This window comes from Melanostigma gelatinosum, assembly GCF_949748355.1.
Source record: "Melanostigma gelatinosum genome assembly, chromosome: 7".
NCBI classification, from domain to species: domain Eukaryota; kingdom Metazoa; phylum Chordata; class Actinopteri; order Perciformes; family Zoarcidae; genus Melanostigma; species Melanostigma gelatinosum.
Window position 1 is genome coordinate 4,303,958 of NC_136640.1, and position 27,694 is coordinate 4,331,651.

General features: G+C 43.1%; 4 protein-coding genes across 5 annotated transcripts; 2 read left to right on the forward strand and 2 right to left on the reverse strand.

Annotated features, from left to right (window-relative positions):
• Positions 1–799: 799 nt before the first annotated feature.
• her13 (hairy-related 13) lies at positions 800–4,020 on the reverse strand. Its single transcript, XM_079272008.1, has 4 exons — positions 3,648–4,020; positions 3,280–3,366; positions 3,057–3,138; positions 800–2,378 (listed from the first exon to the last, which is right to left on the reverse strand). Exons 1-4 carry the CDS (start codon positions 3,732–3,734, stop codon positions 1,924–1,926), a joined length of 711 nt encoding a protein of 236 aa, XP_079128134.1. The 5' UTR covers positions 3,735–4,020; the 3' UTR covers positions 800–1,923.
• Positions 4,021–7,695: 3,675 nt separating this feature from the next.
• her8.2 (hairy-related 8.2) lies at positions 7,696–9,142 on the reverse strand (the record flags this gene model as incomplete). Its single annotated transcript, XM_079271297.1, has 4 exons — positions 9,020–9,142; positions 8,779–8,874; positions 8,593–8,671; positions 7,696–8,024 (listed from the first exon to the last, which is right to left on the reverse strand). Exons 1-4 carry the CDS (start codon positions 9,080–9,082, stop codon positions 7,696–7,698), a joined length of 567 nt encoding a protein of 188 aa, XP_079127423.1. The 5' UTR covers positions 9,083–9,142.
• A 2,446-nt stretch (positions 9,143–11,588) lies between these two features.
• On the forward strand, positions 11,589–18,668 carry cab39 (calcium binding protein 39). Of its 2 annotated transcripts, none has more exons than XM_079271489.1 (9): positions 11,589–11,782; positions 14,255–14,410; positions 14,527–14,691; positions 15,262–15,380; positions 15,551–15,719; positions 16,075–16,134; positions 16,662–16,727; positions 17,255–17,398; positions 17,854–18,668. In XM_079271489.1, the coding sequence occupies exons 2-9, from the start codon at positions 14,297–14,299 to the stop codon at positions 18,040–18,042; spliced, it is 1,026 nt and encodes a 341-aa protein (XP_079127615.1). In that variant the 5' UTR covers positions 11,589–11,782; positions 14,255–14,296; the 3' UTR covers positions 18,043–18,668. The 2 variants fall into 2 exon arrangements, with proteins under 2 accessions (XP_079127615.1, XP_079127616.1); XM_079271490.1 differs by lacking the exon at positions 11,589–11,782 and adding an exon at positions 12,692–12,765.
• Positions 18,669–20,863: 2,195 nt separating this feature from the next.
• On the forward strand, positions 20,864–25,936 carry itm2ca (integral membrane protein 2Ca). Its single transcript, XM_079272501.1, has 6 exons — positions 20,864–21,254; positions 22,796–22,939; positions 23,189–23,377; positions 24,413–24,523; positions 24,796–24,946; positions 25,114–25,936. Exons 1-6 carry the CDS (start codon positions 21,162–21,164, stop codon positions 25,203–25,205), a joined length of 780 nt encoding a protein of 259 aa, XP_079128627.1. The 5' UTR covers positions 20,864–21,161; the 3' UTR covers positions 25,206–25,936.
• Positions 25,937–27,694: the final 1,758 nt, after the last annotated feature.

Genomic DNA, 27,694 nt, shown 5'->3' on the forward strand with positions numbered 1-27,694 from the left:
GCTTAACTTGGTCATGGAGGCATCAACATGTAATAGAGATGTTAAATTAACAGTGAAAACTCATCATAGCTTAATTTAACATCAGTATTCATAATTACACTTCATGTTTACTTCTCCTGATCTTTACCTCCTATAACAAGGTCCATAGGGGCATCTCAATAAATAAACATGTTATATTATATTATATAAGTGTGATTTACAGATTTTTTTTCATGTTGGAATACATGTTAAATATTTAACTGCCAAGTAACAATGCGTGTTTGATACTTACATTTTTTTTGCATTAAATCATACTGGGATGTTTGCTGAAATTGATAGGATGGCCCTACCTAGAACATGTTCCACCAGCCGCCACTGTAATATGTCACTTTAATATCAGATGCAGCCTTTTGGTCCGTTATGAAAAACGAGAGGGAAAGTTTTTTTTATTGTTATTCATTCCATATCTTAAGAGACCGTGTTACTCGCTGTAGGCTGGTCGCTGGTGCAGACAGGATCTAACGTCTCTTTGTGAAGGTGCTCATTGTATCTGAGGTGAGAGCGAAGACACGTTGGAGAGGCGCGAGTCTTTCATGTGCGTACGCGCACCGCGCGTCCTCGTGGTGAGAAGGGGGAGCGCAGGTCGGAGGTGATGACAGGAAGGAGGGGATATATCTTCAGGGTTATGATCTGACATGAATGCATTTTAGCCCTGTGGGATCAAAGACCGAAGGGCATTCTGTGATGAACAGCAGAGAAAAGGTTTTCATCAAAGCTTTTATTTGGACAAAGGATTGTGAGAAATGATGTTGGTCTTTTTTTGTCACATTAGTCATAATTTAATGTAATCAAACTCAGTGCTTTTAAGAGCTTTTAGCCCAAACACAAATTAGCCTGCCTCAAGATATCAATCACAAATCATTTCTCAACAATAACTTAACTTTCACTGACAATATTTCATCTCACAGTTTTTTTATTATTATTATTTTTTTATTTAAGTTTCAAGTTTTTTATCCTGTTTCCTCTCCGGCGGTGAGTCAATCGGACAAAAGCTTTTCAATTACAGAATTTTATTTCGCAAAATTCAGACATTTTTACGGGCATTTCTAAACATCATTACAACATAAAGTGGTCATTCTGGATGAGGCTACTGGTCCGATAAACTACAGGCCTTCATGAAATACAATAGAAATATTTATATTAATCAGAGGCATTGCCAAACTTCTCGGGTTTCTAAAAGAGCTTTTCTCCACATACAAATATATATACACAGAGTTATTGACACAAAATCAAAGTGTGAACATGAGCTGTTCCTCGTCTGTCCTTCGTTGGGTTATAAGTGAATGTTGAGAGAGAAGGCTTTTCATCTCTCTCCAGGTGTAAAGAAAAGTCACAACACAGGACCCTGTACTTTCAGGAGGCCCCAGAGCCGGAGGAGGCCCTTGAAAAGGAAGGGCCCCTGTGATGAGATAAAGGAAAACTCCAACCGTGAACACTTGAGGAGTGAATTTCTACTGCTGTTTCACTGAGTGATGTCCTACATTTTCCCAGAATGCCGAGGACAGGATTTAAACTTGCCGCATCGGGTTGTGGGTGAAGAGAAAAGCCAGGGTCCCTCCACACAACGCCACGCGCTCCGCGGATGCACTGCATTGGGATCAATTATTAGTCCGCTGTTGTCAGTGGACAAACGGGTCTCTGTGTCTCAGAGAGCAGGTTTGATTGTTGAACATCAATGTGAGGAATCCAGAAGAAAATCCATGCATGTGGCCGGTTATCTGCAGGCGTAAATGAGCAGAGAAATGCAGGTTACACCACCGAAAATTGTCTTTGAACGTGTTGTAGAGTGGACTTTTCCCTTTCAGTAAGAGGTCCCGGTGTCACATCGTATGAGGAAGCTGCTGCAACACATCCCGACTGCATTCCATCCAAACGCCCAGACCCCTACCAGGGTCTCCACATAGACCGGGGGTAGGTCACGGTGGGCATGCTCAGGGCCTCCCTGTTCTCCGGGCCCTCGGAGGAGCTCTGGTTGTGCTCGCTGTCGGTCTCGTCCAGGTCGGAGCCCAGGTCCTCGCTGGACGAGGTGGAGGGGGCCGGGGACGAGCCGCCGGACAGACTCCTTCCTCCGGGCGACGCCGGGGTCGAGCACGGCGACTCGTCGCCGCCGTGCCAAGTGCTGCCGTTGCTCCCGGGAGTGTCAGTGATTAGATCCATCAGCACGTCCTGGAGGTGGTCCTCGTTCAGGGGCATGCACTCCAGGAGGTGGTTGAGGAGCTCTGCCGCCACCGTGGCGTCTATCCCGGGACAGCTGGACACAAACGTGTGGACCTCGTGCATGCACTGGATGTAGCCGGCCGCGAACCGCTCGCTGGCTTCTCGGCTGAGTGCGTCTGTTTCTGTAAGGAGAGAGGAAGACTGTGAAGTGACTGCGTTCCTGTTGGACTGCTTTCGGTCGAAGCCAGGTCACCGTCAGTTGGGTGCTTTACATGAGCAATCAGATCAAACCTATTGATTAAATACGACAAAATGACTTGTATTCCCTCTAAATCAGTGATTGATTGTTGTCTTGTGCTCCTTTAATTCAAAGACATGTCTACCTGTGACCCCTTGTCATGGGTTGCCTACCACTGAAGTAGCGAAATGAATAACAAAACAAAAGCTCAAAAGATTTAAGAAAACTGAAATGGTTTTTTTTCTACATTCCTCATCTGTTAAAGGTCTTTGTGACCCCTGAAATGTATCTCGTGACCCCTTGTGGGTGTCCCAGTGCTCTAAACCTCAGGTTGAACTTCCTATGTTTGGAGAACCATGGAGAACCTGGTGCTAAATCACTTGCAGACGACCTGATTCTGGGTCAGGGTTTCGTACGTATAGCAGAGCAGCTCCCTCGCTGCGATCTATTGAAAGTCAGCCCTTGAGCCAAGCTTTTAGTTGACATTTGTTTTTTGTTTTTGAGAAGGCCAGGTTTCACAGACAAAAAGGGTCTGTGAAACCTTTATCTGAATACACAAGAGGATGCAAACACCAAAGTACAGTGTCAGGATATTGAGATTAAGATCACGAGTGGTGCAGACCTTGGGTTCGGTTCTTCAGAACATCCTCCACCTTCTTCACCGTCATCTCCAGCACCTCTGCGTTCTCCATCTTGGAATGAAACTGTAGGAACAACACAGCGCAGCTCCGATCAGAACCCCATCATCTTAAACCTATACAGCTGCATCGGAGGCACAGGTGAGCTGAGGGTGCAATAGGTATACAGGCTACAGTGTGTGCGCACGCGCGGAGCCGTATACTCACGTCCGTGTCCGCCAGCAAAGTCCGCAGCTCGTGCAGACTCTCGTTGATGCGAGCTCGCCTCTTCTTCTCCACCAGCGGTTTCCTGGTCTGCAGGGACACACAAATCACACTCCAGTCAGTGACAGAAAACACGCAGCTGTGGATACAACACTGTTTATTCCTCGCTCTGTGGTGGAAGTCGCATCCATGTGTGTGATAATTAACTGTCAAAAATAAATACATAAACGCTCTAAGCATTAAAACTCCACAGTTTGCAGCGACGCTAAAAATGCATTAGCCTACAGAATGTCACCGGCGTGACAAGTGCGTCAGGGCCCGATGCGTCCAAAGAGCGCCGGTGACTCCGTCAACAGTCCCGCAGCAGGTACCTTTCTGTCCCCTTTCTGAATCCCGTAGTACGACTCCTCTTCCTCCATATCGAGTCCGGTGTCGCTGGGCCGAGCCGAGGGGGCCATGTTGGTTTGGATCGCCGCTTCTGTGGCTTCTCCTTCTGCTCGCTCTCTCCCGTCAGCGAAAGGCAGCTGGCAAACGGAACCGGTTACAAGAGGAAAAGGGAAAAAAACAGAAAATCGACCAAACTCAAAGGCGAGGCGCCCTGTGTTTATTGTGCAATCCTAGTGAGACGTGCTGCCGGCGCTGAGTGGCTGTTGTTAGTATTTATAGGGGCTTATTAACATGTGAATAGGGGCTGAGCTGCTCTCGCTGGGGGGGACAACGGAGCGCACACGGCCGGAGCCAATGAGCGCCCACTCCCTTTGTCTCCGGTCAGCCCCGGTCTGCGCCCCGAGGAGCTGGAGGGGCTTTAATCAGACAGTTTGTTGTGTTAGGGGACCGACCGCACTGTTTTTTTTTGTTTAAAATCCCAGTGAATCAACTGTGTGCTTCCATTCAGCTGCACACAATTCATTATGGCGCAGAATAATGTCATGTTAGAATGATATCTACACTCTTTGATGAATATTTTTAACAACTGTTTATTATAGCCGGGGCTATTATTCTATTGAAGAGTGAGTTATGATAAACGTTCATGGTGTATAAACAATTATAATTCGTCGAAATGATTCAATAGTGCTTTGGACCACTTTGACGCATCTTACAACCATTATGTTTCTTCTCTGTCTCTCTGTTTTTTCTCTGCCCGACCAATTCTTCCTTCTGCTGCGCTTTCGTGTCCGAGCCTCAGCAGATTTACCCGGCTTTTTATTTTTTTTGGCGGATGTAACGCGATGCCTTCAGTTGGCAGCTGCTGCTGCTGCCGGCGGCCCCTCGGCCCCAAACTGAATCAGCCGGGGGAATTAAGGGCCCTTCTCCAAAGAAAGCGACAGGTGTTGGCCTGCGCCTCGTTTGTTCTCCGTTTGTTTGGTGACTTCTGATTTGTGCGCGACTGCATTCTCACGTTGCGTGCTCTGCTGCACGCGACAGGTTATAATATCTGGCTATTTTTGGCTAATAACCACATTTGTTATGTTACAGTAATGTGCTGTGTGTGTGTGTGTGTGTGTGTGTGTATATATAAACATTCAGAATATGAAGCTCTCATCTTTGAAATACCATTTGGACTGTTGTGAATGAATTGATTCTGGTGTCAGTGTTTTGGACAGTTTGGACATGTTGCTTGAGTCCTTTGCGCGCAAAGATTATTTGTTTATGTCTAATAAGCGCGCTCAACCCTCTGCCCTCGTTATTGTACACGGTATTATCATGCAAATGATCCCCCTCACAATAGAGCAGTTATGTCTGCTCATAATAAGGACCACACCGGCATCTGTGCCACCTTCCAGGTAAATGCAATGGTGTTTGTTTCAGGTGCTATTTTACGCACGGTAGTCCAACAATTGCGCCACAAAAAAGCACCACTAAACTCTAGTGCCCCAAACGAAGGAAGAGTTTCAGACCTTTTCAAGTGGAGGGGTTTTTGGCACCTCGCCACCCTCAGATCCCTGTTCCAGATATTTAATGGAGTGGACTGTGGAGGGAGCAGCTGTCTCGGCTCGCTTTTGTTGGTGAGCTCCGCTGAGGGACCCTGGCGCCCCCCCCCCCCCCCCCCCCTCTCTCTCTCTCTTCAGACCTGCCGCCTGCAGCTCCGTGTGGCGGTCAATCATAACGGCAATAATAGCGGGAGAATGGGCCATATGCACGTTTCTCCTTTTCAAACCCCAATGATGAATTACATCTTTATTAGTACGTAAACGTGCCAGAACATTCGAGCACCTTTGACCACATAGTTAGTGCTACATGCTGACGTTTTTCTGCACCTGGATGGAAACGGCTGTGATGCTATGAACTTTCAAACCCCACTGGGTTCCTTATCTGAGCACTCAATTTTAATTAGTCCACCAGAGGCCAAATGAAACAGATCACGCTGAGTGTCAGTGTCTCCACCATAAAACAACTATACACACAATCCAGTCCTGCTGTCACAGACATTCCTTATGTATTTAACACAATTTATGATTCATTTATTCACAAGTAAAACCTCTATGCAAATACTGGTTTCTCAGCCGCATGATTAAAGGATCAGTTCCCCCAAATAGAAAAGAAAAGTCTGATTTCCCTTGTGGTACAGATACAGAGTGCAGGTTCTGAGATGCATTCTCTGTTAATTCTGTCACAACCCCAAATATAATAGAGGGGATTGGAATTATATTCGTGGTGCTCGTGTCAAGATGTGAATGTCTCTCCAGCAGCAACACTGCGAACTGTTTTCATTGGAACCAGTGGCATATAATGGGCCCCAGTATGCTAGTTATGTATGAAGCTCACACACCATTATGTGTGTGTGTGTGTGTATATATATATATTCCCAACAATTTGTTTTAACAGTCAAATGAGTTACTGTATACATGCAAAGCTCTCTATACCGCATTACCTGCACTTTCTATATTTCTACGTTCTACCAAACAAATACAACAGTGTGAATATAATTAAGGATGTCTCTTTAATTAAGTGTTTCTGTGAGCCACATCAGTGGAATCAATGCCATCAATTTCTTTTATTTCATGTCAGCACTTCAGGAAAAAGCACATGGCGTAAATAATTACCACAACAATTATATTGGCCTCTATTGTTTTGACTGGACATCTAACAACCTCAGCACATGAAGTGAAACTACAGACACCACTTGAGCCAGAAAATATGTTGCTTTATGATTTGGGTCGACAACCCTTTTAATAAAAGCTGCAGTTTTTTGGTAGCTGGGGGCAGAAAAAAATCCTTAAAACCTGACACAACATAGTGAGGTTTTTGCCAAACAGACATTAAACTGCAGCATATTTTTATTAGTTATAGAATCAAGGAATAATAGCTGACTTCCATTTAGCTGCTTCAGGTTCAGGGTCCTGGTATATTGTGCGTGCTGACTCACTGTCACACTGGAGTTGAATAGAACAGAGCCATTGTTACCTGCGTACTTACTATGACACATCAAAATGGGAAAAAGGCCGACATTCCCTTTAGCTCGGCTTGGTCTCCATCAAACAGAGACTAAATACCTAACACAAATATTTTAAGACTACACTTACGAACATTGTTTGTCTGACATTCCTTGCTGGGCAGGTGGTGATTTCACCTGAGTTTATTTACTGAAAACACAGATGAGATGGCACTGCTCTGTATTTGCAGTTGCGGCCCTGAAGACAACGAGCTAAAGGAGACGACAGAGATGCATCGAGCTGCAGGATTGGGTCACAATTAGCTGTGACTCACACCACAGTCATTATATGACATTTGATTTAAATGGTATGTAACAAATACAAATGCAACCTTTTTAAGTGTATAAGGTTACTCTGTAGGCTAAAATCTTTATTTTCAGAAACTGTACTGTTGAGTGTGCTTCAACAATAAAAAGCCGATATTTGTAGGATTATATTGGTAAATAATCTGAAGCAGTTTGCGTCTCCTTGATGAAGTTGTTAAATGTGAGGGACTTCTGATGGTCCTTCTGCACTGCACGGCCATTATAGCAAGAATTTCCAAACAGAATTGACCACAACAGCTGTGCATGAACCAGACTGTTCACAAAGATGAGTCAAATCTCAAGTGTACAATCAGTTTTATTGTTATTAATGTCTGGGTTAATCATACAGCAAAGGAGGAAGACATGTAAAATCAATGCAATGCCAAGCAAGTGCAGGTCTAAGTAGCAAAAGTCATGCCTTATGACATCAAATAAATAAAGCTGTTAATACAATAAATACAAGAAAGATTAATAAGAGCCTTCTACAATGCAGGCTACGAGAAGTCGACTTCTAAAAGGGAAGTACTGAGAAAAGGTCTGTATAGAATCATTATAGCACACCTACAATCATAATCACTGGAGCAACACTGCCCCACGTTTGTCTTCTGAGCAGCATATCTATAAGATACATAACAGAGGATGGCCTACAATGAATGAATGGAGAACCAAGATCCACAAGTTCACCAGGGCCTCCACATCTCCAGCATCAGGTGGGAGCTGTGGAGCTCTGGCCTCTCTTGGCGTCCTGGGCCTTCTCTCTGGAGCTGTCTCCCAGCGAAGGGGTCCCCTTTGAGGCGTGTGCCGGGGTAAGGGACGTCACGCCTGGGTGAGGCCTGGAGGGGGCGCTCGTCGGTGGACATGGGCAGGGACTTGAGCAGGTGGTTGAGCAGGCGGGAGCCCAGGGTCTTGTCCATCCAGTCACAGGTGAGGAGCATGTTGTGGACTTCGTGCATGCACTGGATGTACCCTGTGCTGTATTTCTGCTGGGCTTCCAGGCCTAATGTGGGGTCTGTGTGAGAAAAAAGGATGGGGGGGGAGGTGTGAAGTTATAGCAGCCCCTGGTGGTGGTGGTGAGAGCATAACATGCATCCAGAAAAACAGCTTCAACTGATGTTGCTTCTTTCCCCAGGAAGCTGCTCATTGATACTTTATCTTATACAACACAATTTAAAGTAACAATATATATCTATGTATATATATATATATACATATATATATCTATGTATATATATATATATATACATATATATATATATATATATATATATATATATATATATATATATATATATATATATATATATATATATATATATATATATATATATATATATATGTGTGTGTGTATATATATACATAGGTATATTCCAGATATATGCCAGACAGTACCAGATAGCAACTTTACAGCTGAATGATCTCAAGCTCTTTTATGGCATATTTAACTTTGTATTACCCAATCCTTTTACCCAATGAATGACATAAATGATAAATAGAACAGCCAGTATTATACAATCCATATCCACAGTACACAATCCAAACATATTTAACTCACAAAGACAAACGCACATGTTCCTTACCGTTGAGTTTAATGCTCTGGATGTTTTGCAGATGCTTCACTGTCATCTCCAGAATGTCGGCTTTTTCCAGTTTGGATTGCTGTTGAGAGACGAACAGCCCTTTGAAGTTAACTCGAGTCAGCCTTCTATTTGTTTACTTATTAGCCTACAGAGGGGACGAGACACGTGAGGGGGAAACATACTCACATCGAGTCTGAACGCTCCGATCACAGTCTCTTTCAGCTGATCCAAACAACTGTTTATCCTCTCCCGTCGTTTCCTCTCAATGAGCGGCTTCCTCATCTGTAAGGGTGGAAAAGCAACGTCGGGTTAGAGGCAGCCAGGATGGAGAGGGCACCCATGCGGGAGCGCACGAGGACGAAGTGGTCCACGCTGTGCGCATCCTAAAAGAGAAAATCGATCTACAGTATATCCAAGTGTAAACTACCTTTCTCTCCTCCTTGGCACTGGGATGTTTCCCCACGTTGTGCGCCATGGATGAAGCAGTCATGCTTTCTTTTCTTTTTTTTCCTCGAGTGTCTGTGCGCTTGTGCCTCCTCTCTACTCTGAATCTCAGCGCGTCTCTCTAGGGTCCTCCGCGCGGCACGGCCCTCTTTTTATCGGAGCGCAATTAGCATGTGAATGCTCCCAACTCTTTGGCTGCGGGATTTTCCCACACATGGGGTCCCATCAGTCAAGACTGACAGGTCACTGGCTCCATTCAATAACCGAGAGACCCGGCCTAGAAAAAAATGAAAAAAATACTCACAAGCGACAGATGTCCAGCCTGAAACCATGCACTGCTCTCCAAACCCTCCCATCCCCTCCTCCCTTTCGCTTTCCACCCAACAAAAAAACTGCAGTTTCCTCTTCTCCCAGGGATGAACAAGAGTGTGCAGTTACCGTGCTGTACTCCGGGGAGCCCCTCGTTTATTCTTCGCAGGAGCAACATTACACTGTACCTGCAAAAGGGCCCAACCTGTTCCCTCAAACGCTCACAGGAAGACACAATAGACTGACAAATCACTGGAGAGCATATATCTGCCCGTAAGCAGTTTGCCTGTATGGAAGATCAACTCTGATGATACAATTGTGGTACAAACCACAGGCTGGATTTGATGCATGACTGATGAGTTAATGCAATAACTCACTATGACTTTATTTATGTGATCAGATCACACTTAATATGCGACCACATTGATCCCATCCATAAAAGGTAATTTCAGACCTGTGAGAACAATAATAACCATATCGTGTGCAATCTTTTCGAACTCGTGCAATATTAGGTTCGGTATACTTTGTGCTCTAAAACCTTTTATTACTTCATTGACGATATCCCTCTCAATATCATGCATATTATTGCTTTTCTGTTTTAGTTTCTATGAGGCACAGGTTATTATAATTACTCTTGTTTTTAATCTTATGTTGCAATTGAATGTGTCTATTTTAGTTGAATTTACTATATTTACATCACTCTTACTTGTTATAAACGTAATTTATAACGTATCAGTATATTGTTCATATATGTTTATATGTTTATTCTATTGTTTTGTCATATTCTTCAGTCTTTGATCAAACGAAAAAGGTTGAGCTTATCTTATCTTATCATATGCTAAGGTTCCCGTATACGACGATTGAAATGCAGTACCGTTTAAATATGGAGCGATTTCATGATGCATATACAAGTAGAGCTGGTTTCATGCTGGCTGCAGCAGAGTCAGACCAAGCAAAGACACACACGCCTCTCTGCTCTTTGAGAAATAGAAGGACAACACTCGCAAACGGCTTTGATCACTCTCCGTGTTTTCTAACGTCAGACATCTGCTCTTAACTGTTAGCGAGCAGATGTCAGAGTGACCAGATGTCCCCCCCCCCCTTCACAATCCACCTTTAGGTCCCTTCAAGCGCGGGCCCCTGTTTTAGGAGCCACGCGACTGCCAGGCGAATGCCGGGTCGTGGGAACCGGAGCCGAACAAAGGCCGCTTTTCATTCAAACCTAATCAGCATGAAGAGCGTAATAACCTCCAGAGTTGGTGGGCAGTCAGGCCGAGGAGGAGGAGGAGGAAGAGGAGGGGGAGGAGGCTTTGGCTTGTGACCAATGGATGGCCAGTGTTGTAGCCAGGTGTAATCCATTACTGCAAAGATGAAGACAGATCAATGAATTAGATCGGAGTGTCAACGCATCAGTTAGGTAAATACATCATTAACCCCGGTTTTAAAAGGTAGTGTCTTTTTTTTTCAATGGCAACTTCCTTTTTGTAGTGGTTGCCATGGAAAAACGACATTAACATTTTTGAGTTTTACTGCAATTAAATTCTCATAATAATCAGTTAATAGATCAGTTATTCAAACAACTATTCTTTTATCATTATTATGACTATTACGACAGGCCCAGTGCACACTATTCCAACAGGCCCTAGTGCACACTATTATGACAACCCCTAGTGTACACTATTAACTCAGGTGTATTTTGTGGCATAGTTGCCTGAATCAATTACCATTACCACCAATTCATTCATTATAGTAAGTTAAGATACTTTCCACGACCGTAAACTTGTCCTCCTTTTTGTTTCAGTCGGACACTGATATGGTGCCTCTTTTGCTCTCCATATTCTTTGCATCATGTTCAGAAGGTTACTCCAGCAACAACACTTCTGTCCTCCAGAATATAACTTCCACATTAATTGTTTGATATTTTTTAAATTTATATTTACACAATCTTTTTTATTTTATTTTTTTTAATTTATAAATAATATTACACAATATTGTTTGTTTGTTGTATTTTTTTTGTTTTATAAATAACATTATTATTGTGTTTAAATAACTATCATAAAGTCATGATGTTACACACTCCGGTACAGTAGGTGGCGGCATGCACCTTAAACATTGGTTTTGTAGTCCGCAATTAAACTCAAAGAAGAAGAAGAAGAACACATTCTGTCCATGGGCTCAGCGCGCCCTCGTGCGGTCACCTGCCTTCCTCGCGGGCTTGTTGCCATGACACGAGACGGCCACAGGGGGGCGGTAGAGGACGCTGCTGCTGCTGTGACAACCGCTCCGCTGCAAAACGTTACCAGTCGATCTCAGAGAAAGAACTAAGAGATCAACAAGGGGCTGCACAATTAGCTTACAGTAAGATATACGAACAAGGAAGCATCCGAGTTGACCTTTGCTGTCTTGTCAGATCGGGGGAAAATAGAGCCAATACAAGGTAACGTTATATATACTGGTGCGAGCTAACGTTACTGCTATCTGCAAGCATTGTGGTGTGAGGCTATTGTTGCTAGCCACGGCTGCCTTGAATGTAGCTTGTTAGCTACATTTGCTAACCTGACTGCCAGGCCTGGCTAACGTTATGCTAGCAGGGCTAAGCTAACTGACGAAACCGATATAACGCGTTACGTTGCAAATCTGGCTTTTATGGCGTAAGTTACTTACTCTATCTAAGCTATTTTACATGAAGCTAACGTTAATTCAAAGCAGGTAGGAAAAGGGTTTGTAAGCTTTCGGCCTGCAGAGGCCTTCTGTGTGTCGACACACACACACTTCCAGAAGCCAGCCAGTGGTAGCAGTTGTTTGGTGCACAGTGATTATAGTACTTTTGTTTGTGTGTTTTTCTGGTGGGTAACTACTTCAGGCCCTACTAACTGTGGCTGTATAAAAGCATGCTCTGGTTCACATGACTATAGTTCAGTATCTAGAAAGGTATTAATGCATCCGCAGCACATCTTGCCATTTATTCGTTGGCCTTAACATTACTCATGCACACGATACCGGATTACTAACGGGATTCATTGTTGTGGTTAGCGGCCACCAGCTGATTTTGAACCTGCCATATGTTTCACTCCTATTTGCGTCACTGACTGACACTGAAGGCGGTTCTTGCAGCCTGCTGGTCATCACTAACGCGCATTAGTCTGTGCAGGCAGACTGATTTGGGCCACCTTGCGAAATCGAGGTGTGTCCAGATTAATAAAGACGTAAGTTAAGCAAGTGCAAACTTCAGCCCAGTCACACATGACACATCACATACCTATAGTGGGACTGCACCTCCCACTTTTGCGGCTTGGGTTTATATTCCTGGCCCCAGCGTTGCTTTCTAAATGTGGACTCCCTGTCAGGACTATAAGAGGACCAGTGTGACTACTCCAGGGTTTGGGTTCAGAGTCTAGAGGATCTGGTGCAGGACAACAGGTTGGTGACAGACTGATAGATCAGCAGCTCTAAGTGACTCGCGTTGATATTTTGGCAAACCTCAGTATCATACTGGTTCATCATGTTTTAATGGAGACGATCACGATACTGGGATTATCTTTATTGATATGTCTCTGTCTTGAGTTCTTGGGAAAGGTAGTCATCCTACGTCAGAATCTGACTCAGCTTTATACGCATACAAGGAATTTGACTTCGGTTTACACATTGCTCTCAACGTACATACATAGAATATACAGATAAACAAGACAAAAACAAGGACATTAAAGACAACAAAGTAGAACAGAGAAACTAAGCATAAACATGTAACTACTATGTACAGTATAAATATGTATCGAAGAATATATATGAACATAAAGAACAATGACGCTGGATTTGTGACCCAATATCTGAAGAAAGGAGCACATTTTGCCTTCATAGTCTCGGCTTTGTTGGCTTCATGTTTGCCCTGTAGTTCACGTCAGGTGGGTCGGGGAGTCGTGGAGATAAGGGTTCTTGTAACCCAGTTAAATAAGAGCAGCAGTGAGATATGGTTCAGTTTTATCTTGGGTTAGATGTGTTTTTGTACAGTGAGAACACTCGATGGGTGTGTTTTATTTCCCGAAATGACTTCCCTGAGAATGTGTTATATGTTGAATATGACCGTGTTTATTTGGACTTGTTAGTTGATGTTAAGGGAGTCTTCAAACAAAGGGCCAAGGCTATGTCATGGTGCAAGTAGACCTACAATAGTAAACATTGCGTGGTTAATTTATCATTTACTGACAATCACCAGAAGATTCCATAGATCGTACTTCTCATCGGCGCATTAAAGGTCAGAACTATCACAGGCTGTATGCTACCTTTGACCTTGGTGATTCACAACACTGATGCCAAAGTATAGATATGTTATTGAGACAGTATAATGCAATATTAACTACTTGTCTATTGTTTAACCCATGAGCAGTGACTTACTGGTAGTGTTAGTGAGAGTTAGGTGAGAAAAGAACATGTAATTTTAATAGATAAGTGTGGTAAATTATACGTTGTTTAACACACAACATGTCCTAATACTTATAAAAATAATACATCCTGTAACTGATGCACCAACCAACCATACAAGCTGTCAATATGAAGTTTGAAGTGTTTTGTAGAGGTGAAGCTTGACACTTCAGTGATTTGTGTCGTATCGACTGTTGTCATTCTTAGGATCTGTTTCGTCAGCCTTTGCCCAGACTTGCATGCTATCATTGCTATGTTTGCATGAGCACGACTTGTGATTCCTTAGCGAGTCACTGGATATATCCCTGTTATCACCGTCTCCACCTACTACACCACAAAGGTAGCTTTTGTTTGTGTAGTTCCTCCGTTCATTTAGGTTGTTTTCTTTACAGTACAACATTGTCTCTGACCCCTTTTTTACATTTTACATGCTCTTAGTTCTCAGCTCAGCCGTCCAGCTCTGATCCAGTTTTATGTTTCATACATGTAGGTGGACAGTCCACTGCCTGGTAGCTCGTGGTAACTCTCCGCCATGCCGTTCCCCTTTGGCAAGTCCCACAAGTCGCCGGCGGACATCGTCAAGAACCTTAAGGACAGCATGACGGTGCTCGAGAAGCATGACATTTCTGACAAAAAGGCAGAGAAGGTAGGGTGACTCTAGCTCCTCTTACTTTGGGGGTTCATCACTCTTTTTGTGGGGTAACAATGAGTTGGAAGGAGCTTTTCTGATGCTTGAAATGATGTAATGTGTGTGTGTTTCAGGCCACAGAGGAGGTGTCAAAAAGCCTGGTGGCCATGAAGGAGATCCTGTATGGGACCAATGAGAAGGAGCCCCAAACAGAAGCAGTGGCCCAGCTTGCCCAGGAGCTGTACAACAGTGGCTTGCTCAGCACCCTAATAGCAGACCTGCAGCTCATCGACTTCGAGGTGAGACGTCGAGGGATGCGTGTTTTTAAAAACGCACACATCTGCCTAATGGTGATACGTGGGCAAACTCGCGTCTCCCTGCAATATGTCAGACTGGTGTAATAACTGCTGCTGCAGGCTTCTCTGACTCACCCGATCACAGCGTGACTCATTGTGTTGTGTGATCGCGCTCTTCCTCTTTCACCCTCTCTCGTCCTCACTGCCTGGACAGAAAATAGAAACCGGGGAAGAATTTGCAAATCGCATAGAAATCTGAAAGTGATTCAACATCTTAGTTCTGCACACATTTGGTTTGTGCTGAATTGTTGTCCTTTTTGTAAATAGAAGGGTCCTTGGTTTTGCCATAAGAGGACATCCGTCTCCATTCATCATTTATTTATCGGTTAGTTTTGACATATCAGTCCGATTTTATTTTTTTAAACAATTTACCTTATGTTTAGAGCTGCGTCTTGGCTTTCCATTGTTCTTCACCTCCTGACTGCATTGTCCGTTTAGAAGTGCGCTATATAAACCTGTGTGTGTATCATTTTCTCTATTATGTTTCATGTGTGCTTCATCTGTTGCCTCCAGGGTAAGAAGGATGTGGCTCAAATCTTCAACAACATCCTGAGGCGTCAGATTGGCACCCGGACGCCCACGGTGGAGTACCTCTGCACCCAGCAGAATATCCTCTTCATGCTGCTGAAAGGGTAAGAAGACACACACACACACACAGCAACTGTTTCAAATGGTCTGACTGCTGCCTTAAGAAGAAGAATGAATAAAGGAACAAATGTTTTTGACAATAAAGCCCAGTTAAGTAGAATGATTGCATGCTCCTATATGATGATACGTCCTTGTCTCATGTTGTTCTGTGCAGGTATGAGTCTCCAGAGATCGCCCTAAACTGCGGCATCATGTTGAGAGAGTGCATCAGACATGAGCCGCTGGCCAAAATCACGCTGTGGTCGGAGCAGTTCTACGACTTCTTCAGATACGTGGAGATGTCCACCTTCGACATCGCCTCAGACGCGTTCGCCTCTTTCAAAGTAAGGTGGCTCATTCGGTCAGCTGTTCTGAGATATTGTTTTTATCTCTCTTCAGCAACCCCGTGTCCTACTTGCTGCTACTTTGTTGATGGTGGTAGAGGATCCAATAGAGGATTTATTTGCCAACATAATTGCAGCAGATAAACCAGTCGTCACATGAGGATTATGTACAGAAATATCACCAACGCTATAACCCAAAAATTACTTTCTTCTCTAATTTTGATGAGGGTTTTCCGATTTTTTATTTTAAGGATTATTCGTGCGTGTGCTTCAGAGAGGAGACAAACTGGACCCGGCTAACTGATGACCATTCAGGCTGAAAGTGTTTCTCACTGTCTGCATTGTCTACTTTCAGGACCTCCTCACAAGACACAAACTACTGAGTGCAGAGTTCCTGGAGCAGCATTATGACAGAGTAAGTGCCCACTCAACCCAAAACTAGTGTTTTTAAAAGGCAAGTACATTCACCCGAAGTGGGATAGAAAGGGTTAAAGGCCATGTACTGTGTTGAATTCATCGAAATTGTGTTGCATAGTTATTTTGATCAATACATTTTCTATTCCACATTGGGTTTGCTGGTCAGGAGAACAGATTGTCCTGCGTTGTACCTGGTTTTAAACCTGCACATTTGTTGTTGTCTGGCCTGCGACTCCTCGCTTTAGAGGAACTTCACCGCTTTCTCTTCACCATTTTTATGTCAATTTAAACTGCGGTAGTCTGGGTGTTTGGCATGCTGGCAGAGTCTCTTTCCTCAACAAACATGAAACCAGACATTTGGGAGATAATATGCAGGCTGTGAACACAAAGTATCTGTCAGTCTGTGAGGGCAAATCTGTTCCAGTCCTGTCATTGTGTTTGGGTACAAGACAAAGATGAGATTGTGTAAACCGCTACTTGACGCATTTCGATGACTCTCTCTCGACCTCTTCCCTTTCTCTGCAGTTCTTCAGTGAATATGAGAAGTTACTCCACTCAGAAAACTACGTGACTAAGAGGCAGTCCCTCAAGGTAAGCAGCCCGTAAACAGGTCCCATGTCGTGGTGTAAGAGAGCTATTTAAAGACCGGGTCTGGTCACAGTGTTTGGTTTCTCTGAACCCGCTCCTCCATCGCCTTGTCTTGACTGCCATCTAGTGGTGTGACCACTTTGCATGTTTTACATGTCCTCTTTTAATATATGCTGTTTTCTACACTTTATGTGTTTTTGACTACATTTAGTGCTACATTACTGTCACCTTAACCTGAATAACATTCATGTTATCATGAAGTTCTGAAGCCATAATCTGTCCCCCACTGACAAAGTAAACCTGCTATCTCTCTCAAGTTATAACGTTTATTATTGATTTGTGATACAGTTTAAAGTTTGTTAACACGAGAAGTGTTTGTACACGAGGGAGTGAAACTAGCCAATGTTTAATTAAAGTTATAAACATTTAGGCAGGCAAAGAAAGTTTCAGACTCAATTTGGCAAATTTGCAACTGAATATATGAATTCAAATGAATGTTAATGTCTGTGTCTTGCTCTGAAATGATCTAGTTGCTGGGGGAGTTGCTTCTCGACCGGCACAATTTCACCATAATGACGAAATACATCAGCAAGCCGGAGAACCTCAAACTAATGATGAACCTGCTGCGGGACAAGAGCCGCAACATCCAGTTTGAGGCTTTCCATGTTTTTAAGGTAACAGTTGACCACATCAAAGATATGTATACTATATATGTATGTATGTATGTGTGTGTGTGTGTGTGTATGTATGTATGTATGTATGTATGTATGTATATATGTATATATGTATGTATGTATATATGTATATATGTATATATATATATGTATATATATATGTATATATGTATGTGTGTTTATATATATATATATATATATATATATATATATATATATATACACATACACATATACACACATATATATATATACACACACATACATATATGTGTTTATATATATATATATATATGTACATACATATATGTGTATATATATATGTACATACATATATGTGTATATATATATATATATATATATATATATATATATATATATATATATATATATATACATATATACATATATATATATATATGCACTGTATTAACATCCTCTTCCTGAATGACCAGGTGTTTGTGGCCAACCCCAACAAGATGCAGCCCATCCTGGACATCCTGCTGAAGAACCAAACCAAACTCATCGAGTTCCTCAGCAAGTTCCAGAATGACAGAATGGAGGACGAACAGTTCAACGATGAAAAGACTTACCTGGTCAAACAGATCAGGGACCTCAAGAGGCCCGCCCCCCAGGAGGCCTGAGGAAGGTGTGCAGAGGTGGGGTGGGGGGGGGGGAGCAGCCACCAGGACGACAACGTCTGCCTAACAGCAGCTGCTCTTCTGGTTTCTGAACAAACAAATGGAAAACAACAACGTACCCATATCAACTCATCAGGAAGTCGCCAGCTCCTTCGCGTCTCAGTGAACATTTGATTACTTCTTTTTTTGTTTTGGTCTTTTTTCCTTCAAAAAGAAATACGAGAAAATAATAGATGCTGCTGCTTTCTTGCACATTGAGACATGTTAGGTATGTTCTAATGACAGTCCATCAAACATAGGGACAGAAAACACAGTACGGCCGACTTCCTGATAGACACGCACACAAACGCACACCAAGGAACAAACGTAGACAAGTTTACACACACACACATATGTATTACATAAAAACATGCATACACACATACTGCAACAATATCAGCTGGAACCGTGTGGTGGAAATGGTACGAGCAAGTTGAACATTGGTGTGTTGGTTGCATGCCTTGAAATGCGACGGCTCCCATGTTCAGTGCCACAGACTCTGAAATTTGCACGCGCATCGCATCAACCGCTACAGTTCTCGTATCAACGCCTTCATCCAATAAAACAGCGGTGGCTCATTTTAGCGGTTTTCGTGGGGGGGGGGGGACGAGCTCTCGGATGTCATCACTGAGAACCATTTACCTCCCGTGTGCTTCGTTTTACGACACGGCACTTGAAGCACACGAGGAAATGGGGGGGGGGGGGGGGGTGAAGGGGATGAGAGTCGGGTCTCTTTTATTGTTTGTTTTGGGACAGGGTGAACATGTACATATGCCTTTTTGTTTTTGCTTTGTAGATTTGTTTTTGTTTAACCTTAACATATGAATATATATTATATATATATTACTTTAAACATCACATTTTTGGTTAATTGTAATCAAATTACTTTCTAAACTATAAAAGAAACAAGTTAAGTGACGTTGTTTTTTTGCATTTCATTTTACTGCTGATAAAATGGTTGCTGTTGGGTTTCTTTGTATATAACTTAAAGGGCCGGCTCACATTTAGCTAACCTCGTTAGGATATTAACGATTTGTACAGCGGAGGAATGTCGCGGTGTTGGCTCTGGATCGCTTCTTCTTCTTCTTACTCTCATCTACATTGTGAGCGTCTCTCAGACGGCTGGAGACGTGCAGGAGGGGATTGGGAGGGCATTAAGTGAGACATTAAAGCCTGTGTGTATTAAGTGAGACATTAAAGCCTGTGTGTATTAAGTGAGACATTAAAGCCTGTGTGTTTGTGCACTTTGTGAGGTGCTGAGCGATCATCAACTAACTGGAGTCGAGGATAGTGGGCCCCCCCCCCCCCCCAATTTCATTAACTTGTTTTATTTCCTCATCCTCACCACTCTGCTGGTGGCCTGGGAGTGCTGTGTGGCCCCACAGTGAGTGTGATTCAGGGGTGAGCTCATCAGGACATTGGCAACTCAGCCGCCATTCTTACCCCTCCTCCCTCCTCTTCAGAGGGTTTATAATTCCAGTACAATTGTGAGTGTAGAGCATTGTGGGTAGCAGAGTACTCTGGGCATGTTGGATTGTCCTCGTGGTGCGGAGCTAAACTGATGAAACCACAGATCTGTTCATGTGCATGTGACCGACATGGTCCATGTAACGAGACATGAATTAATTTAAAATTAGAAACCATCTCGGTGCGGATAGCCGACGGTTCTTCCATTCGCATCGAACATGCATGCTCCTCACTGGCTGTGCATGATGCTGTACTAAAGATGTTGTACTGGAATTGTTTCTTTTGTTTCCAAGTATTTAGCAACATTGAAATGCCAAATTGATCCACTGGCTGTGTGCTGACTTTGACTCTAGGTTCAGCATAGAGCGCGTGGGTGCTTTCAGAAGTGTCAAAGGCCTGGGCCCTACAATCGAAATAAAGAAAAAAAACATTTGGAATAAAATGATGCTGTGGTCACTTGTTGTGTGTGTTGACATTAGGATATGTACATCTGCATGACATATTGAAGTGGGACTTTTTTCAAATTGGTGGAAGAAGTATTGAAACATGTTTCAAACATTAAAAATACAACACAACTGACTTTCATATTAAAGATAAAAACTCTGATTCAGATAGTTTTCCTCATAATTATGACATGTATTAGTCTCATAATTGTGAGCTACTATATTATAATTAAAAATTATATTTTTTTTAACAACCACTTGTAACATAAATAGGCCTACAGTACAAACAATTGATCAGTGACTGACCTAAAAGAATCCTGCTGTTTATCATACACTTATATTGAAATTACGTTTTCTTGTAAACTGTCAAACAAACCAATTCGTATTTGCAACAAATTTGGCCATTCAATAAATCAATTAAGCTATTTCATCGATTAAGTGTTTCATTTTCAACTCCTCCCTCTTCCACTACTTTCTGACTTTTATCATAAAAAAACAAAAAAATGAGATCCGCAATTACTGCAACATCTTTTCTGTGTGTTGTGTGTAGCAGCAGTTACGGAGCATCTCCTTATTCATTCGGAATCGTTTTCTGTCCACCTGGAGAATAAGTCCCAATATTCACTCTCCTCCGAGCTCTGCGTTTGGTCTCCACAGACTCCTCATATCTGGCTCTCAATGTTCCACCGTGTTCATCACCCATGGACGCCAGCAGCAGCTATTCTGCTGTTTGTTGCTGGGCAGATGTTTATTTATTTATTTACTGAAAACAGCTGCCTGCTGGCCGGACACCACCCATGAGAGCGGTGAGAGTGAACCACAACAGTCAAGCAGTGGGTGCGACTGTGAAGCCGAGGGGACGGAGACCCTGTCACATTTAAAACAGCGACGGAGCTGATACGATAGTGCGTTTATTTGTGAATGGAAACGGAGAGCATTGCACTAGTCCTTTAAGTGCAAATATTTAAAAAAACAGCACACTTCCGGGAGAACGAGCCAAAACACACAGAGACGCAACGGTGAGAAGAGGATGTTCCCTTCGACGAGCTGAGGGGCTTTTGTTTCAGGACGGTGGCCAGCTATCCATAAGACAGACGAAGCGCGAGGACACCTGCAGACAGACAGACAGACAGACAGACACACACACACACACACGGTGACACACAGAGAGACATGGTGAAGATCAGCTTCCAGGCTGTCGCGGGACAGAAAGTGGAGAAGGAGAATGATGGCGACAAGACCGAGATTCTCATTCCTCATCCGATGGTGAGTAACGCGCCGCCTGTTGTTATTTATTTTCTTTATTAATATTGTTCGTCATCGTCGTCTTTGCCTTGGTGCTTATGTAACGAGGTGCCCGCTGACTCTACTGCATGGTTGTGTTGTGAACAGGTGCACGACCAGCAGGGGCTTCTCCTCCTGTTTCTTCACAGCATTCATCGCCATTCGGTTTGGAAACAAAACGTGCATCGCTGCGTTGGTTTCCCTCTGCGCCACTTAGAAGCAGCCTTGAAGCAAGTTCTTATAATGTGCAAATGCATGCTGTTTGTTTCGGGGCTGCACAGATGAATGCAAGCAAAATTAAGCAATTGAACAATATTCAGGATTTGTTTTGCTTTTATAGCAGCCACAGCCTCTGATTTATTTCCTCCTGTGCAGATTTAAATGAATAACTCCCCCAGCTAAGGAAGAATGCAAGAAATGCATGAGATTTTTTGGCTGACAAAATGGCAGATGGGTTGCAGCGCATGCAAGACTATTTTGCACAGCTCCCAAATGAGGCAGAGCAGTCGAGTGCAGCAGCATCAGCATCCCAGCATCGACCTCGACTCCCTTATCAAAGACGCACGAAGGAGCCCAGAAGACGATGAGCCGTGATTGTAATGTAGATTGATATAGATGGGACCTCATGCGTGCACATGACATGCATATTTGTATAAGCACAGAGCCGGAGTGGCTGTATGTGACTTTTGAAATCTGTTCACATGTATCGAGACGGAGCGTCCTCGTGGTGTGTCACGCTCTCAGCTGGTGTGAAAAGAGCCTCCATCTTCTCCCCCGGTGGGGTGGGAGAACACAAAGAACCGAGTCTCACAGAAGTGTGTGTTCGCACATGCACAGTTGTCGCCTTGTCCTCATGCACCCTCTGCTCCCAAACGCTTCCACAAAGAACAGCGTGCCGAACTGAAACGAGTAACACGAACACCGTGTTCTGCAAGACGCTGTGAAACAAAAGCACTGATTTCCATCTTTCATGTGTCGTCTCCTTTTTTTTGTTGTTTTTAATGATGGAACATGTTCGCACGGGATTGTCATTACTTTTCTTTGAAGTTACAGTCCGATTTCCCATGCACACAATGATTCCCCCCCCCCCCCCCCTTCACAGCTCCAAGAATAGCCACCATTGTTGTTTCTAAACCTGCCACAAGCGTTCTGCAGTATAGCACTTCTCTGTTTAGTCTTTGTTTTGTAAGCCCACGGTGAGTGGCTACTATCTGTGTGTAGTGCCACGCTGCCAACAGATGGGCTGCGAGACTGGAGGCGTCTGGGAAGATTACTCACCATCTCTCAGTCAAGTTTTTATTACCGTGAGCTCCGTCATCCCTTCCTCTGGCCGGGCTCAGTGCTACTAATTCCTGCTTTAAAATGCGGCGGTAATGTGAGCTTCTATTTTAGCACTCAGTTAATTCGAGTCATTTTCAGCTGCTCGTCAGATGAGTAAGCTGCATGCTGGATTGACACTCCCTGGAAATGCTTTTTCTGTCGTCATTTGAAGTATTAAAATCTGTGTTGCGTGTCTTTTCCAGGATGACGATGAGCTGGTCCTGCCGCTGAGGCCCAAAAAGTCTCCCCTCAACGGCCTGTGCTGCCTGACATTCGGCCTGGTTGTGTTCATGGCCGGTCTGGTCCTAGCCTCCATTTATGTCTACCGCTACTACTTCATACCTCACGTGAGACCCCGATTATGCTCTTCTGTGTGTTGCATGTGTCTCAGATTGGCCCTTGCACCAAATACTGTAATCATAAATGTGACATTTTTGGACATGCATGGATGTAAACTGCAACAGGCGTCCAGCCGCAAGGCGGTAATTGTAGTTTATTTAAGTCACTGCTGGAAAAGAAGGATATTCTTGCCACAGACTTTCCGAGTGTTCCAGCCGGTGTGTTGATTCAGATGCTACATTGTGTGTTGTGTGCAGATGCCAGAGGAGAAAATGTTCCGCTGCATGATTCTTTACGATGACTCGGAGTCTGCTCCGCTGAGTCGGCGTCAGGAGCTGGAGGAAAATGTCGGCATCTACTTGGGCGACAACTATGAGAAGATCAGTGTGCCCGTGCCTCACTTTGGAGAAAGCGACCCCGCTGATATCATCCATGATTTCCACAGAGTGAGCGCACACACACACACACACATACACACACACACACATACATACATACATACATACATACATACATACATACACACATACATACATACATACACACACACACATACATACATACATACATACACACACACATGCATGCATACATACATACATACATACATACATACATACATACATACATACATGCATACATACATACTTGCATACATACACACACACATACATACATACATACACACACACATACATACATACATACATACATACATACATACATACATACATACATGCATACATGCATACATGCATGTATGCAACAGCTTTTAGTTTCTTGTAGTAAAGATTTAACAGTGTACTTAGTTTGTTCTCTATTCAAGTTGTCGTATGTATGTATGTATGTATGTATGTATGCATGCATGCATACATGCATACATGCATGCATACATGCATACATGCATGCATACATGCATACATGCATACATGCATACATGCATGCATACATGCACGCATACATGCATACATGCATACATACATACATACATACGACAACTTGAATAGAGAACAAACTAAGTACACTGTTAAATCTTTACTACAAGAAACTAAAAGCTGTTTTTTTAAAAAACAAATGCAGAAAAAGAAAAGTACTATGAATAGATAATCAAATGTAAACAAAGACCAATCTACAACCATGCTAACGGCTCTTGGAGACCATACTAAGGCACAGCAATGCTTTTGCTAACATCGGCACGCTAACATGCTCACAAATTCATACTTTGACCTGATGATGGCGCTAGATGAGAACACAGTGGCTACACAAAGTCAGATTCATCCTCTGGGGACCATGAATGTCCATACAATACAAAACTCTAATGGCAATCAGTGTTTCAGTTTGGACCAAGATGGCAACATCTCCAGAGCCCCACTGCTAACATTGGTCAAATTATTCAAATTTCACATTAGAAAAAAAAAGAAAAAAAAGAATCGCCTAAGCATTTAAAATGTTGTCTTTTAATAAACTGTTTTATTTTCCAGGGACTTACAGCCTACCATGACATTGCTCTGGACAAGTGCTACGTTATTGAGCTCAACACCACAATTGTGATGCCTCCACGCAACCTTCTGGAGCTCCTTATCAACGTGAAGGTAACGCAAATACATCTCAGACAACTTAACGTCTGCACGCTGCTCTTCTCTTGAATGTCTAGAAAGAAATGGCTTTACTTTTTGCCTTCGCCATTCCCAAGTGCTGCTAATTGGTCAAAATGTTCACATTTTACTTATTAAATACAGTTGTATAAATGTAACAAAACAGACCGTCTGAGTGTGTGCAGGCAACCAATGGTGGGACTGTCCAGCCCCTGAGTGCGTCTGTTATCCCCGTGAGCTTGTTTTTATTCTACCTCTGTCGCTTGCAGAAGGGAACATACTTGCCTCAGACCTACATCATCCATGAAGAGATGGTGGTGACCGACAGGGTGCACAACATGCGTGAGCTGGGGCCCTTCATTTATCGCCTGTGCAACGGGAAGGACACGTACCGCCTGAACCGCCGTGTCACCCGCCGACGTAAGTTGGGGGTCATTGGAGGGATCAATAGAAACGTTTTAAGTGCGACGATGGACGACGGTAGGGTCTGTGTTTTTATTTGAATGGATGGAAGTGACTTTTGTTGTTTTCATAAAACGTTGTGATCAGATCAAGACGCATCACTGGTCCCCTTCTCACCCTCTCAGGCATCAACAAGCGCGACGCAAAGGACTGCCACCACATCCGTCACTTCGAGAACACATTTGTGGTGGAGACTGTTATCTGCGATGACGCGTGAAACACGGCGGTCATCCAACCCACATCTCCAGTCATCAGCCACTGTAGCATCCTCCTGTTCATCTGAGTTACTCTGAGCTTGTGATTTCGGTTTGATGTTGTAAAAGATTTCCCCTGCCTGTTCCAATTATTTCTCATTGTTTTTTCTAATTCCCTTCGGTTATATTTACTCTGAAGTGTGACGCAATACTAAACCGCTGGTTCTATCACAGGATTTTCCATGTAGCAAACCCCCACAGCCAATAATGACTTATGATTTCAACACCCCCCCTGAACATCTCCTGTTCTCTGCAATGTTAACACGGATCTGCCGATGACTAGTCGCTTGCTTGCATCTCTTGTTGCATCTCTTGCCTGCCTGTTGCCTCCTCGCTCCCCTTTGTGCTTTTCATTTCCTAGAAGCTTGCATTCGGTCTGTATTCACCTTTTCTTGGTAAAGAATTCCAGAATTGAACATCTCTATTTTGGGTGCTCTCATTCGTCATCAGCTTTTCTCTTTTCTTTTTTTTTTGCGCACTCTTCCTTTAATGCCTTTTGTGAATCTTTTTCTTCTTTGTTTTCACTTGCATGTGTTCATCTGTAAGAGAGAAACCGCTCTGTTAGAATGTTTTGTAAACCAACGATTAAAGCCTTAGTCCAGAGTCAGAGACTGGGCTAAAGTCATTACTGCTGAAAGAGAACATATTATATGGTGTGTTAGTCAAACAAAATCAACTTTGATCTGTATATTTTGTCTGCTGATTAAATCATAATATCTGTCTGTGAATAAAGTAGTGACATGAACTCGGTGTCCGTTGGTGCTTCGTTAGTTTCCAGACCCCCAAAGGTTTGGTAGAATGACCGAGCAACATCGTAATGCTGCAGCCAAAATGAAATTATTTCAGTTCTTTGTATCATTTATGTTTTGTAGCAACAATCCAAGTTGGTGCCATTTGTTTGTTTTCAGATGTGAGATTCATTGTTTATGTTCTGTATATACCTTAGAGGAGTGAGTTTGATGTGATGAAACTGTGATGAAACTGTCATCTGCCAGGATTACCTCCTGGCAGATGACTTTGATCTCTTCCCTGTCAACATCGGAATCAGCTTTATTGGCCGCTGATGAAGACGAGATGCAGTTGAAAGCGCCATAAAAAAGATTATTTTGGTCAAGAATGAACTTTTCATGCTCAACCTTGTAAATGTGTCTGTCACTGAATTCGAACAACTCATGTGTTTTTACCCAAATTATTAAAACAGTGTATTTTCTTCAAATAGTATTGAACCGTGCAGATGGTTTAATTGGCCAGATGTTGAGATGGACACAAACGTTTCCCCCGTTCTCAGCACGCTACAACAAATGATCGAGCCAAGATTGAGAAATGTAGCTGAATTTCACAGCCTGCTCTTGTATTCAGACAACACAGCACGCCTCCATCTGAACCCGCTACTTATTTGCTCATTCTGATGTTGATTATAGCTTTTACTGTCATTGTGCTGTCAAATGGTTTTCCTCCAGCATTGCATTAAGTAGCTAATTTGTGTTTTCTAATGTCATCATCCTTATCTCGCTCTTGCATCACAACCATCTGCTACACGTCCAAAGTGAGACGGTTCAGACCATTTTTGATATATATGCGCTTGGATTTTAACCGGATAACAAAAATGCTCATGATGCTCCATCAGTGGCCTCATTCGACAGGCTAGTGTGTAATATTAGGTTAATGTCAGAGAGGATATCCAGCACAGACTACTTTGCCAATCCTTAATGACTAATTGCTTTTGCAACGATTACTTTTGGATCATTTCAGATCTGCACATGAGGTAATCGAGATCCTTGCAGCCTGCTGGAGGCTTATGCCGCTGCCCTTCCATCTGGCGAGGCTCAGGCCTCGAGAGCTGCTGGCTCTGTGACTGAGATGCTTTTAAAGAAGACAAAAGCCTGAGCTCAAATTATTTATCACATACAGCACACATAGGAGAGTCAAACTGTTATTACATCAAACAATTACACACGACAAACTATACCATGTTGCTAAAAATGAGATTGTATGTCCTATTTTTCACTAAATAGCTGTGTTTCTTACTCATCAGAGTTTAGTTCTGATGACCTAAAGAGCAGACATGTACTTGCCAGTTTCAAGAAACAGTTGAAAACGTTAATAAATAAATCCACTTATTCGCCCTAATGCGGAGAGTCGGATGAGAAGATCAATACACTCTCAGACATGTCTGTATGCTATAGGAAGCGCTTAGCTTAGCTTAGCATAAAGACTGGAAGCAGGGGGACACAGCTAGCATGGCTCATCGATAAAATCAAAACATTTTACAGACCGACTGAGAACATCTCTGTGCTGAAGCTCTGAGGTACAATATTTGTTCTCATTACCAGCTGTGTTATGTGTTGATGTTGTTGACGATATGAAATAATAGGACATGGTCTGTAATAGAAATGGACTTTCAGACATCTCAGCGTGCTTTACACTTTACACTTGAGAATATCATTGTCTC